A 14836-nucleotide genomic window follows, 5' to 3' on the forward strand; every position below is an offset into this window, starting at 1 on the left:
AAGTTATACTGTTACATTGGTGCCGTGACCCGGATCACTGGTTGCTGTGGAAAGAGGTTGTCAAAAGGGGGGTGAGTGTAACGGATGTGAAACGGCTAGCTAGTTAGCGGTGGTGCGCGCTAAATAGCATTTCAATCGGCGACGTCACTTGCTCTGAGACCTTGAACAAGTGGTTCCCCTTGCTCTGCAAGGGCCGCGGCTTTTGTGGAGCGATGGGTAACGATGCTTCATGGGTGACTGTTGTTGATGTGTGCAGAGGCTTCCTGGTTCGCGCCCGGGTATGGGCGAGGGGACGGTCTAAAGTTATACCCACACCAAACGTGATCACGACAGGCATGTTAAAATATCCAAACAAACTCTGAACCAATGACATTAATTTGGGGACAGGTCGAAAAGCATTAAACATGTATGGCTAGTTAGCTTGCACTTGCTAGCTAATGGTTAATTTGTCCTATTTTGCTAGCTTGCTGTTGTTAGCTAATTTGTCCTGGGATATAAACATTGAGTTGTTATTTTACCTGAAATGCACAAGACCTCTACTCCCGACAATTAATCCACACATAAAACGGCCAACCTAATTGTTTCTAGTCATCTCTCCTCCTTCCAGGCTTTTTCATAGTTTAACTTATATGGTGATCACATCTAAACTTTCATTGAATTACCAGGACTACCTGCAAAACAGTTAGTCTTTCAATTTTTTTTTTTTTTTTTACCTTTAACTAGGCATGTCAGTTAAGAACAAATTCTCATTTTCAATGGACGGCCTAGGAACAGTGGGTTAACTGCCTGTTCAGGGGCAGGACGACAGATTTGTACCTTGCCAGCTCGGGGATTTGAATTTGCAACCTCCCGGTTACTAGTCCAACACTCTTACCACTAGGCTACCCCGCAGCAGGTATCACGTGGGTACCTGCTTCTATAAACCAATGAGGAGATGGGAGAGGCAGGACTTGCAGTGCGATCTGCGTCAGAAATAGGAATGACTTCTATTTTAGCCCTTGGCAACACAGAAGCTCGTTGGCACGCGCGAGCAGTGTGGGTGCAATAATTGAATAACATGGATTTCTACATTTATTTTGCGATGCTCGCGCACGTAACGTGTCATCATCATGTTCGAGCATTCAAGCCTGTTCTATTGATGGGTTGCGGCACAATATTGTTTTAAAACAGTTAGTTTCAGGACTGAGCACTCTCCTCAATGCACCCACAATGGTCTAAAGTGCAATACTGTGGCTTGAAAACAGGCATTTAAAAAAAAAAAATCATTAGTAGGAAAACCTTTTGTCATCATTTTGTCACCAGATTGACTTTAAGATGCAGTACAACTTTAGCTAGCTAAGATTAAGGGGAGGCCTCCAGATTTTAGCTAGCTAACGTTAGCATTGCTAGCTATTTTGTACAAACTTTGCTAGCTAATGGCATAATTGCCATTTGTCTAAAAGTTTGACATGGGAAAGTTGATTCCTACTAAATGTGTCTACTTCACTAATGTCATCGTATTACCAAGCCCCTATAGTGTAATTTAGACCAAACAGTCCTTAGCCCTCATCAACATGGCAACGACGTGATGGAGGTGCAACCCATGAATTAATTTTATTTCTATGAACATTAACTGAAATGTCTGTTTATTTTTAGTTTTTAAATAACCAATTAACAACTTGCTAATTAACTACAATGACCAGAATCCATTGCTCCCTACTCGGTTCTTAGGGAAAGCCTGTGGGGCCGGTAGACAGACATGGAGAGGAAGAGCGATAGAGAGGCACGAGGGGGATAGAGAGCGGTTGCTTAGGCATCTTTACCTGACAACTTGATTGAATATTTTATTGAAGTAAATAAGATGGTTATAGCCTAATAAGTTACAGTCACTCACCATCAATTGTTTTATTCTGTGTTACAGCATTGAACCCACAATGCATTTATTTATTTTTTCTTCTAAAACTCAATCAAAACCAAACCCAAAAAGCACTAATCCCTCAGCACTCATCCTCCTCAGTGGATTTCATAAAATAAAAATAAAAAATACAGTTATAAAGTTACCTTTTTTTGATAATCTATACTAAATATAAAATCACGTCACCAAATAATTTATTAAAACTATTTTGCCATGAAGATCTACAGCTAGCTTCCGTCCTCCTCTGGGTAAATTGATTTCAATACAAAACCTAGGAGGCTCATTGTTCTCACCCTCATTCCATAGACTTACACTAATTATGACAACTTCCGGAGGACGTCCTCCAACCCATCAGCGCTCTTGCAGCATGAACTGACATGTTGTCCACCCAATCAAAGGATCAGAGAATAAATCTAGTACTGAAAGCACAAGCTACAGCTAGCTAGCACTACAATGCATACAATGTGGTGAGTAGTTGACTCAAAGAGAGCGAAAGACCATAGTTGAACAGTTTTGAAAAAATAAGAGATTATTTTTTAAACTTTCAGTTTCACTTATTTAGCTAGCAAATGCAGCTAGCTTGTTTAGCCTACTTAAAAAGATGGATGCCATGTTAGCAAGCTGGCTATGACTATCTAACACAACACTGGAACTCCTCCAATTCAAGGTAGGACTTTTGTTTTAAGAATTTATTGCCACTGGGGCCCACCAGTATAAACTGCTTAATGACCAAAAACGTACCTTGACACTAACGTTACTGCATGATTTTAGCGGGTTTACTAACACGATAGTTCTATTAGCCATGTTGACTATAACATTACTTTAGCTAATATTGTGACAATGATGTTGGCTGTATGTAACGGTTATGATATGGTTTGCCTTGGCAAGGTTTTTCACCTGGTCACATACAGCTGATTATTGTGCATTGAAGTACACAAATAAAGAAAAAAGGTGAGAGAACGAGAGCGCGAGAAGGAATACAATGTGGCTGCTATGAAAGTGAACTGTGTTTAAGCATGATCAGGTATGTATTCATTCCGCCAACTCTGTTGAAAAACGTTTCTTAAAACAGAAGCAAACAGAACAAAACGGGGATAAACATAGCTTAATTTGTCCAATAGAAACTCTCATTTGCAACTGTTGGACTAATGATTACACCTTATATCAGCTAGATGCAGGCAAGAGCGTGCAAGCCGGCATTGTATGTGCCACTGTCTCACCTCAAAAACATTTCTCTAACTGTGTGCACATACGTTGGTAACTTTCATTCATAGGCTAGGTTGTAGAAACTTCATGATGGGTATAGGGAACATTAGAGTATCATGTAGTAGCCTAATCTTAGCAATGTTACATTGAACTCTGTGAATGGAATATGAATGACATGACAATATGCTGTAATAGAAATAATGCCATGCTGATGAGAAAAGAGAGGAGAAAAAAAGGCCTCATCTTAAACGACACTGACCACCCATGACTTGACAAAACCAGAAGTACTTCCTTATGACTGGAATGAATGTCACCTGGCATCTCATGGTGAGCTATTAGTCCTGACCCCTGACCTTAATTACAGACAGAGCCCAGCCCAACCCTGGACGCCAGCAAGACGTCTCCTTCCGTCAACCCACTTCTGAATCGTCTTAATGACTTCCTTCATCTACTCCACAGGGAATTATAATCCTGCTCCTTTCCGGGATCAAACCACTTCCTTGATAGATTCAGGTGAGCGCCTTCAGAAAGTATTCATACCCCTTATCTTTTCCCACATTTTGTTGTTACAGCCCGAATTTAAAATGGATTCAATTTAGATTTTGTCACTGGCCTACACACACAATACCCCATAATGTCAAAGTAGAATTATGGTTTTCTAAATGTTTACAAATTAATTTAAAAAATGTAAATATTAAATGTCTTGAGTCAATAGGTATTCAACCCCTTTTATGGCAAGCCTAAACAAGTTCAGGAGGTTTTTCCAATGCCTCGCAAAGGCACCTATTGGTAGATGGGTAAAAAAAAATAAGATAACCAAACATTCAATATCCCTTTGAGCATGGTGAAGTTATTAATTAATTAGTTATTAATTACACTTGGGATGGTGTATCAATACACCCAGTCACTACAAAGATACAGGTGTCCTTAACTCAGTTGCAGGAGAGGAAGGAAACTGCTCAGGGATTTTACAATGAGGCCAATGGTGACTTTTAAAACAGTTACAGAGTTGAATGGCTGTGATAAGAGAGAACTGAGGATGGATCAACAACATTGTAGTTACTCCGCAATACTAACCTAGTTGACAGAGTGAAATGAGGAAATCCTGTACAGAATTGGGGCGGCAGGGTAGCCACGTACCCACGTGATACCTGCTGCAGGGTAGCCTAGTGGTTTGTGGTGGACTAGTAACCGAAAGGTTGCAAGTTCAAATCCCCGAGCTGACAAGGTACAAATCTGTCGTTCTTCCCCTGAATAGGCAGTTAAACCACTGTTCCTAGGGCGTCATTGAAAATAAGAATTAGTTCTTAACTGACTTGCCTAGTTAAATAAAAAGGTAAAAAATTAAATAAAAAATTATTCCAAAACAGGCATCCTGTTTGCAGCAAGGCACTAAATACTGCAAAACATTTTTGGGAGGAACTATACACAGGCAAAATCCTCGCAAAAAAAAAAAAAAACTGGTCCAGTCTGCTTTCCACCAAATTCACCTTTAAGCAGGACAATACCCTAAAGCCAAATCTACACTGGAGTTGCTTACCACTGGAGTTGGCCAACTTACAGTTTTGACTTAAATCTGCTTAAAAATGTATGGCAAGACCTGAGAATGGTTGTCTTGCAATGATCCACCACCAATTTGGCAGAGCTTGAAGAATTTTGAAAATAATAAATGAGCAAATGTTGCACAATCCAGGTGTGGAAAGCTCTTAGAGACTTACTCAGAAAGACTCAGAGCTGTAATCACTGCCGAAGGAAATTCTAACATGTATCGAATCAGGGGGTTGAATACTTAGCTAATTAAGATAAATGAGTATTTTTACACATATTCGAAATTTCCGTCCACTTTGACCGAGTATTTTGTGTACACAGGTGACATTTTTTTTTACAATTAAATCAATTTAATCCCACTGTGTAACAACAAAACGTGGAAAAAGACAATTGGTGTGAATACTTTTTGAAGGCTCCTTATCTAGGTCTAGTAAATAAATCAGACAGATGAAACTGGAGAACAGAGGGGGAACATAACTTATTTTTGATACAATAACATTGTATGGCTTGTTTGTGATTTCACAAATGGGGCTAAAACAAAAATGGGCTCCTCAGGACTGGATTGAGAAACAGTGCTTTGTGGTCAGTTTGCTGTGGTGCTGTATGTTCTATACAGTATATCCCCCATAGTGTATCATTATGCCCTTATCTGCCAGTCCCACTCTCACCAGGGGATGCAGCACTTGGCTCCATGTCTCTGTTCTGCCAGCTGTTGCAGCCTCAGTATCCTCTCTGCCTGGATCTGGAACAGGGTCTTGTGGGAGGGCAGGCCCACGTCGTACATGCCTTTAGGGTAGGAAACCCCCAGCCTGGTCCCCTGGCCGCCCGCTAGCAGGAGAACAGCCACGCTGCTCTGGGAGATACACCGCAGACCTGGGAGAGACAATAGAACAACAGTTAATGTACAAAACTATCATTTATTTTACATCATGTAAAGATAATAATAAATTCAAATTTCAGAATCTCAAAGCGCTTCAAAGGACAAAAAAACATATTTAGAAAAACCACATGAGATGGACAGTTATTACAAAGTTCATGGTTTGAATGTTGATCTGAGAGAGGTGGTCAAGCTGGGAGAGAAAGTCCAGAGGCAGGCATGAAGTGCTGTCTCAAAGGTGTCCCACTGTCTGTCTTTTCCATAGTAGAACTCAGTCAGTTTAAGTTTGAGCTAAGCCACTGCAGTCCATGTACTTTGTAGTAGGTACAGTTGAAGTCTGAAGTTTACATACACATTAGCCAAATACATTTAAACTCAGTTTTTCAAAATTCCTGACATTTAATCAGAGTAAGAATTCCCTGTCTTAGGTCAGTCAGGATCACCACTTTATTTTAAGAACATGAAATGTCAGAATAATAGTAGAGAGAATGATTTATTTCAGCTTTTATTTTTTTTCAGCACATTCCCAGTGGGTCAGAAGTTTACATACACTCAATTAGTATTTGGTAGCATTGCCTTTAAATTGTTTTACTTGGGTCAAATGTTTAGAGTAGCCCTCCACAAGCTTTCCACAATAAGTTGGGTGAAGTTTAGCCCATTCCTCCTGACAGAGCTGGTGTAACTGAGTCAGGTTTGTAGGCCTCCTTGCTCACACATGTTTTTTCAGCTCTGCACACACATGTTCTATAGGATTGAGGTCAGGGCTTTGTGATGGCCACTCCAATACCTTGACTTTATTGTCCTTAAGCCATTTTGCCACAATTTTGGAAGTATGCTTGGGGTCATTGTCCATTTGGAAGACCCATTTGCAACTAAGCTTTACCTTCCTGACTGATGTCTTGAGATGTTGCTTCAATATATCCACATAATTTTCCTTCCTCATGATGTTCTATTTTGTGAAGTGCACCAGTCCCTCCTGCAGCAAAGCACCCCAACAACATGATGCTGCTACCCCTGTGCTTCATGGTTGGGATGGTGTACTTCAGCTTGTAAGCCTCCCAGTTATCCTCTAAACATAACGATGGTCATTATGGCCAAACAGTTCTATTTTTGTTTCATCAGACCAGAGGACATTTCTCCAAAAAGTATGATCTTTGTCCCCATGTGCAGTTGCAAACCGTAGTCTGGCTTTTTTAATGGAGGTTTTGGAGCAGTGGCTTCTTCCTTGCTGAGCGGCCTTTCAGGTTATGTCGATACAGGACTCGTTTTTATTGTGGATATAGATACTTTTGTACCCGTTTCCTCCAGCATCTTCACAAGGTCCTTTGCTGTTGTTCTGAGATTGATTGGCACTTTTCACACCAAAGTACGTTCATCTCTAGGAGACAGAACTCGTCTCCTTCCTGAGCGGTATGACAGCTGCGCGGTCCCATGGGGTTTATAATTGCGTACTATTGTTTGTACAGATGAACGTGGTACTTTCTGGCATTTGGAAATTGCTCCCAAGGATAAACCAGACTTGTGGAGGTCCACAATATTTTCCCCTGAGGTCTTGGCTGATTTCATTTGATTTTCCTATGATGTCAAGCAAAGAGTTATTGAGTTTGAAGGTAGGCCTTGAAATACATCCACAGGTACATCTCAAATTGACTCAAATGATGTCAATTAGCCTATCAGAAGATTCTAAAGCCATGACATCATTTTCTGGAATTTTCAAAGCTGTTTAAAAAGGCAGTCAATTTAGTGTATGTAAACTTCTGACCCACTGGAATTGTGATAGTGAATTATAAGTGAAATAATCTGTCTGTAAACAATTGTTGGAAAAATTGTGTGCCATGCACAAAGTAGATGTCCTAACCGTCTTGCCAAAACTAGTTTGTTAACAAGAAATGTGTGGAGTAGTCGAAAAACGAGTTAGACTCCAACCTAAGTGTATGTAAACTTCCGACTTCAACTGTAGCTTGCTAGCTACTCCTTCACGACAAACAAAATTAAGCACCCACTTGGATGATGCTACGGCAGTTACATGGTGCCAGAAATCACTCCACATTTCAAAAATAATTAAAGAGTAGCCTTGTAATTATGCCCTCCCCACGATCCACATCACTGCACACCTCTACCACAGAACAACGAGACAGATATTTCACTGGATATATAAATATGAAGCATCCGCTTGATGTTTCCACTCACGAGCAAATATGGTAGTGAAATGAAGCCCACTGACGGGCAGTGGTTAGAAGATGCAATGAGATGGATTTTGGCCTACATTGTGCAAATCTCATCGATGAAAATTTGATCTCAGAGTTTTCTGTTCCCAAAACTAGAATATGTTATTAACAGAGTGGACTAGGTTTTATAGCCTTTACCAAAAAAAAATGCGTTGTTTAGAAGGAGTGCAAAGTCGAATCTTATTGCACACGCGCAATTCACAGATTAAGCATTCCCCAACATAAATACGCAGATGTATGCTAGAACGGGCCAATAGGATCTCACTTAGAGAGTGCTTAGCTCTGCCCACCTCCTTGCTTGTTCTTCCCCCTGTGACTCAACTGTTCCCGCTGGCAACGACCGACCACAGCCTACCTTGGTTTAGTTATAAAAATCTTTGCCTCATTTGTTACTAGAAATGTGTTCATTTGCCAGTAGAAATGTATTCAACAGTAGTTGCCTTGGAAACAAAAACAGATCTGCTCGTTTAGCTAACCAAAAAAAAGCTTGCCATTTAGAAAATTGAACTCAATTTTAATTACGGTTTTCAATTCGACTTTTGCTTTCAAAAGCAGCTCGGACATAGAACATGAACTATAGCCATGCAAATACACGGTGCGTTACACGGAAATAATGCACACTCTAGAATGGTTCCTACTGATGCAGTCATGACGTAAGTGGCACTATGGTGTCAATTCCTCCCACATTTAGTTTGACCAGCTGTTTTTAGCAACTGATATGTTTTATTCAGGTTTGCTAGTAACAAATTCATTATTTAGCTTCTAGCAATGCAAGCTCCTCGTAATGAACAGTTTCGAGTGTCCTGATGAGAAGGCAAACTTTTCTAGCTATGCAGGGGCAAAAATTGGACATTATCAGCTCATAGTTATGGATGTATCCAAATGAATATCAATAAAAAAACAGCAACTTTTCTGTTATTCTGGCTGCCGTGATTGTGTTAGCCGTAGCTAGCAAGCAAAGGGATAAGAACTTTACCAGCGAGTATGGCAACGGAACATAAAGAATGACTGGGTAGCGTCTCTAGCAACCGAAAGATAAGAAAGTAGGAATTTGCTTATAAAAATGTATAGATTTAAAAAAAAAGTATTTATACCGGTAAATATGTGCTTTCATATTGTTTTATTTGGCAATTGTGGTATAAGCGGGATAAATGCCTACATTCTGTACATTACCTTGGAAAAAATGAACTCCGAAAAGGCATAAGGTAATGTACAGAATTTATCCCTTACATATCAAATGTTCATTCTTAAAAAAACACAAGTTAAAAAAAATGCCAAAAACATTCACAAAAATGCTTAGGCTCCTGCTAGGGAACCATGGTAACTGTAGAACTATGAAATATGGTACAAACAATAGGCCTGTAGCTTATTCAAGCAATATAACTCAAACTAAACGTACTTGTGATGGTTGCCAAAACTCAAGAACACTATGGAATTTTTATGGCTAAAGTATAATCTACCTTGGCAAGGAGTTTTGATAATCATTGCAGGTGAAACAGCAAGATAAACTCAGAATAACCCATAGTTAAATTACAGTCAGTCGATCTCTATCTAAACATACCAGGTCAACAACACCCTTATTATACAGCTCTACTTTATCTTACAATAAACTGTTGCTATGGGAGTCAGTGATTAGCCCACAAATACGCACACACCACGTACACACTCAAGGGTCCTAAGTGTAACGGATGTGAAACGCTAGCTTAGTTAGCGGTGGTGCGCGCTAAATAGTGTTTCAATCGGTGACGTCACTTGCTCTGAGACCTTGAAGTAGTGATGAGAGTTGACTGGGAGGTGCTATTATAGGCTTTGACTATCCTGACTCATACATACACCTTGGATGCATGCATCCTTAGCTTGCTGCTGTATATGATGGCTGCCCTCACACACACACACACACACTTAAGAACTGACGCAGAGCTGGATGACCTCATGAGTGGGGGCACAGTGAGCAGCAGCCCATTTACGTCCCAAGCAGAACCAGAAGCTCTCGCTTTTCTCCTCCTTCATCCCTCAGGCAGGACATCCCTGGCTACAGGTTAGGCCTGATAAACATTTAGAGGTTTTACTCCAAGGAAGTAGTCTATTTCACAAGGCTACGCCAGTTAAATTTCTCAAACAAACTCCATATTTCCTAGATCATGAAGAATGAGAAACTGGACAAGGGAATGGTGACACTGAATTGATGTTCTCAATAAACCCACAGGGCTGACGTCACTGGTTCAAATGTCAGTCGTGAATCTAATAGCAGTAACGCCCAAAGCAAGTAGCTCAGGGATGTGCGTTCCAACAATACTGTGTAACTCTGGTAGGGCAACATTCGAAACGTAGTGCCTACTTGGTATTGTGTACCGGGGCTTGAAGTGCTCAACCAGTCGACGAATGCCAACATCATCCACGACAGAGAAAGATTATCTTGGCGTTAATGGATTTCGCCTTTGAGTTGTCTCGCTGAAAATATTCTTACTCTTTCAAATGACTGCTCGACTTGAACTTGTTTAGTTGTTCGAAGTGCGCCTAGTATTTTTCTGCTTTTGTTCTGTGGCGTCATTACATCATCTAACTACATTATATAGGTATGCACGTCAGCTTGTTTTGCTAATATTGCCCGATTCCGTATGCTTCCCGATATATCGTGAATATGCTTTATCTTGAAGCCGATATATTGTGCATCTAGTCGTTAGATGGCACTGACGGTGCTTTGTGAAATAAAATCTAGGACCCCACTTAGCCATTTCAACATCACAAGCCATCATGGTTTACCCCCTTTACCCTAAGGGTTGACAGGTCACGTAACGGTTGCCACAGTCTTGTTTAACCTCAGGATTGGCATTATCTGATCCCAGTAAATCCTCCATGCTGCTGCCTGTCACTGTGCTGTTTGAAGTGGTTTACCAGAGACATGTTAGATGGGTTAGTTTCAGTAGCCCTGCAGCAATGATCATCCCACCACCTGGGAGTGTTGCATAAGGTTTGACCTAAGTTTATGCCCTTGTGTAACTGAGAAGACACACACACACTATATAAATCATATTGCACACCATAAAACCTGATACGATTTCCCCGTCTGCCTGTTTCACTTCCTGGTAGCATATAAAATAATTGAGGTTGTTGTAAATCGGTAGAACTCAATCCCTTGAATGAAATAAGCTCCTGTTTATAAAGCTAAATAGAAACTGCTTCAGGCTTTGCTGAAGCAATGCATCATTATGACTAAGTCACAAAAGTGTCAACTTTAAGCTAAATCAAGATTGGAGTTTTCATGTATTTGACATACAGTACTTGATCCTGGTTGTCCCAACAACCCTCCCCCCCCAAAAAAATGGGAACCCCTGTACCAGTCAACTCACCCTTCTCTTCCCAGTCCTTGAGGCAGTCTCTGTCCCTGGTCACGCTGCCCAACACCTCCCTGGGTACTGGCTCCATGCGGGCATCCATCTTCTCCTGCTTGCTGCTGTGTGACACCTCCATGGCGCTGCGGAAGAACTTGTTGATCTCCTGGAAGTCCATAGCTTCTAAGTCAGAGGTCATCTCAGCTTGCTGCTCTGGGGTCAGCTCGTCCCAGAACTGCACAAGGTGAGACTGGCCGGCTTCAGCTAGCCTATGGGCCAGTCTGCTTCTGGTGCTCTCCATGACAATGATCACACTGCTGGGTTAGGGCTAAGATAATATCCTCTAGGGAATCTACCTACCACACCTAGAACAGAATAGGAAAGTGTTGTGAGTGTCAGGAATATGTAACTAGCCTACACAGTCATGACGGTTGACCACATTACTGGGCACAACTCCTCTGACAACTACCACACCCAAAACAATGGAAATGTATTGTGAGATTCAGAGTCATCAGATATAAAAACAGATATAAAAACACTTGTTCTAAATAGAAACATAGGTGTTGGTAGCTCTCTGTTTCAACAATGGCCATATTTATGACTACAAAGATTGTACAATGTATTATCTGAATTTTAGTCATACAACAATTTGTCTTGCTGCTATGTCTGTATGCTAAGTCTTGCTTGTCCTATGTTGCTATGTCTTGCTTGTCCTATGTTGCTATTCTCTATATTGTAATTGTTTTTAATAACCTGCCCAGGGACTGCGGTTGAAAATGAGCCGGCTGGCTAAACCGGGCACTTTTACTGAAACGTTGATTAATGTGCACTGTCCCTGTAAAAATAAAATAAACTCAAACAGGTATATCATTGATCTCTGTGGTACCATAATGACACAGGTGTGCCTGCCATGTTTCTTCAAGCAAATCATTAGCTAGGTGACTTCATTAGGTACATATGAGGACATTCCAGTAGGGGACTTGTTACAAACTAGATTACATGGCCATCTGACCATTTTCCCAGAAACTGAGCAGTCAATTTGCCACCCCAATACTGGTGTAAATGTGCTTTATCTTGAAGCCTAGTCTACTGCAATACGAAGGCCAGAACCATATCCTCGGGACACCAAGTGGTGTTTACTTATGTTGACACTAAACAGAACATTTCCCCTGTCAGACAATCCAAGAGATAGGAAGTGTTCTAAAATGCAATAAATACACAAGTCCCTCTTTGATGCGCCAAATCTATTTCCAGGCAGGATATTTCTGTTACCTAACTAATGTAATACTACACATTTAACACTATCATATAGAACAATAATTCCGCGGTTATGTTAACTAATACAAACGGATATTAGCTAGCAACCTAACTAAATGATGACTATCATCATCATACCATTTGTGGTCCTAAACAGCAAGCTAGGGGGCGAATGATGATAATTGAAACCTCGTATTCTACAAACATGGTTTATATATTTTTGGGGCTAACTATATTATTCGATGTAAATGTAGCTAAGATAATAGAAATTTGAGTTCATATAAGCTTACCTTCAACGCTGTGTCTATGAATCAAATTGACCGGACAGCCTCGAACAGCAGATTATTGTATTGGCCACCGTGCCCCGTGCGCCCCGCCCCCTCGAGTACACCTCCTACATCGCTTTGACGTGGCACTCGAGTCGAATGGGAACGCCCTGCAGCTCACTTACATTTTGCCTTTACAGTATTGAAGAAAACGTCAGTAAACTGACAAAGATCAGAAAGATTAGATTAACGATGAAGATGAACCATGAACAGACTATGGGAAGTAAAATAGTCATGAGACCACCCAACGAGAAAAATTGCCGTCGTTATAATTATTTGTCATTTTTTAACTGTAGACTGATCCCCTATCTGTAGGGGATAACAACTATCCATCCAATCAGGTACGAGAAGAAGTAGAAACGTGACGTTTGACCTTAATTATGGAGAAGTCTAAATGAGATCCTTGGGACGTAATAACTCTGATACCCGGTTGAAGTTCACGTTTAAAAGTTTAAACCAACTTCTTATTTAGAAAACACCCCATGTGCATCGATATGAGTCAAACATTTATTCTACGGTCAAAATTGACTACAAAGTGTAAATAGGATCATTTTGGTCATAAAGTCAGTCTTGTCCAAAACAGTTTTGTGAGACTTCTGGTCCTGACAGCATTACAATTGGCGAATTCCTTTGCCCAGGTGTTGCTGACGCCTGTCAGATCTTACAACGCATGGAAAGGTATTTTAAGTATCAGCTAACCACATCATATGTTATAGCAATCTGTCAGTCGATGATGTGAATATTACACGTTCAAAACAACTGGGAACTCGAAACTCTAAAATCTCTAACTTCAGTGCGTTCAAGACAACTGGAAAATCGGATTGAACAAGTCATCCAACTCGGAATTCCAAGTCGAAAAATTGAACATCTTTCGAGAACTCTGACTTTCCGACCTGAAGATCAGTTGTTTCTAAATTCCATAATTTTACTTTCTAGATTAGTGTGTCTTGTTGTATATTGTTAGATATTACTGCACTGTTGGAGCTAGGAACACAAACATTTCGCTACACCCGGATTAACATCTGCTAAATATGTGTATGCAACCAATAACATTTTATTTAATTTGTCTCTAAAGCACCAATAACGGATTAGCTGATAACATCACAAAGACGATGCACACACTTCAATTGGGCAGAAGTCTCTGTGTTACTCTGATTATGGATGGTCAGATCGCTATCAACAATGACAAAAGCAACCATTATGGAAATTGGGAGGTGGCTCGTTTATTTTTTTTATCTTGTTCTTGATACTATGTCTTGCTTTGAGGTGTTTGACTGATGTCACATCTATGGTAACATGGCTCGAATTCACTAGCCAGCTAACCAACAACTATAATGATGCATTTAAAACAAGTGCTCATTGTGCAAATGTATTTATGTTTTCAATAAACATTGGAGACTAAATATAGTTGACATGTTATCAATAATCTAAGCTAACCCTGTCTGTTTTGCCCCATAGTTACGCATGCGTCTACAACAACTAGATGAAAGCATCAATTTGTAAGTCGCTCTGGATAAGAGCGTCTGCTAAATGACTTAAATGTAATGTAAATGTAACTAACCTGTATATGCAAAGTCTGAGCAGGTGAACACGACCAACGTAAACGAAGGTTGCGTTTGTTTCAAACCTTCCCACAGCTTGCAGCGCACAAGTAATCGGGCGTGTTCCTCTGCCCAGGTGTGGCCGACGCCTGTTAGATTTTTACAATGCATGGATAGGTATTTTATGTATCAGCAAGTCACATATGTTATAGCAACCTGTTAGATAGTGACACAGTCGATGATGTGGGAACAACCATTGGTTGATGCATGCAGCGTCTGAGCAGGGGAACGTGACCATAATCAGTTCGGAATGCAGCTGCATGCGACCCAATCATAATGTCCATGGTAAATGTGGGTTTACTTTGAATATCCCTATGGGGTTGGTCAGGAACCATTGGTAAATTAGACAATATGTTAAAATTCCAATAGCTCCTCATTTCAATGACTTAACTTCAAACCAACTTTAAATTGTATAAATTCATATACAAATATTGAACGCATTAAATTAGACAAATAAAAGGTGTAAAACGAAAATATTGTCTCATTTATATTGTGCAATTTATTGACAGTCCCTAACTAGCCCCGAAGCTATGCTATCCAAAGGCAAACCAACGTTTCCACAGTTGC

The 14836-nt window shown here is 40.4% G+C and overlaps 1 protein-coding gene across 4 annotated transcripts in view; it reads right to left on the reverse strand.

The window, feature by feature from the left end:
* LOC115108552 (UDP-N-acetylhexosamine pyrophosphorylase-like) overlaps positions 1–14836 on the reverse strand; it is a 39466-nt gene that overhangs the window by 22770 nt on the left and 1860 nt on the right. For 2 of the 4 annotated variants that reach the window (XM_029633043.2, XM_029633039.2), the window contains exons 1-3: positions 12633–12910; positions 11104–11450; positions 5317–5521 (exon numbers count right to left, since the gene is read on the reverse strand). In XM_029633043.2, the coding sequence (XP_029488903.2) occupies positions 5317–5521; positions 11104–11386 (488 nt within the window). In that variant the 5' untranslated portion in view covers positions 11387–11450; positions 12633–12910. Of the gene's footprint in view, positions 1–5316; positions 5522–11103; positions 11451–12632; positions 12911–14229; positions 14334–14836 lie in introns of those variants that run through there. The other 2 variants (XM_029633040.2, XM_029633041.2) reach the window with 2 other exon arrangements.

The sequence above is a fragment of the Oncorhynchus nerka genome, linkage group LG24 (genome assembly GCF_034236695.1).
Source record: "Oncorhynchus nerka isolate Pitt River linkage group LG24, Oner_Uvic_2.0, whole genome shotgun sequence".
In the NCBI taxonomy this organism is placed as follows: Eukaryota; Metazoa; Chordata; class Actinopteri; order Salmoniformes; family Salmonidae; genus Oncorhynchus; species Oncorhynchus nerka.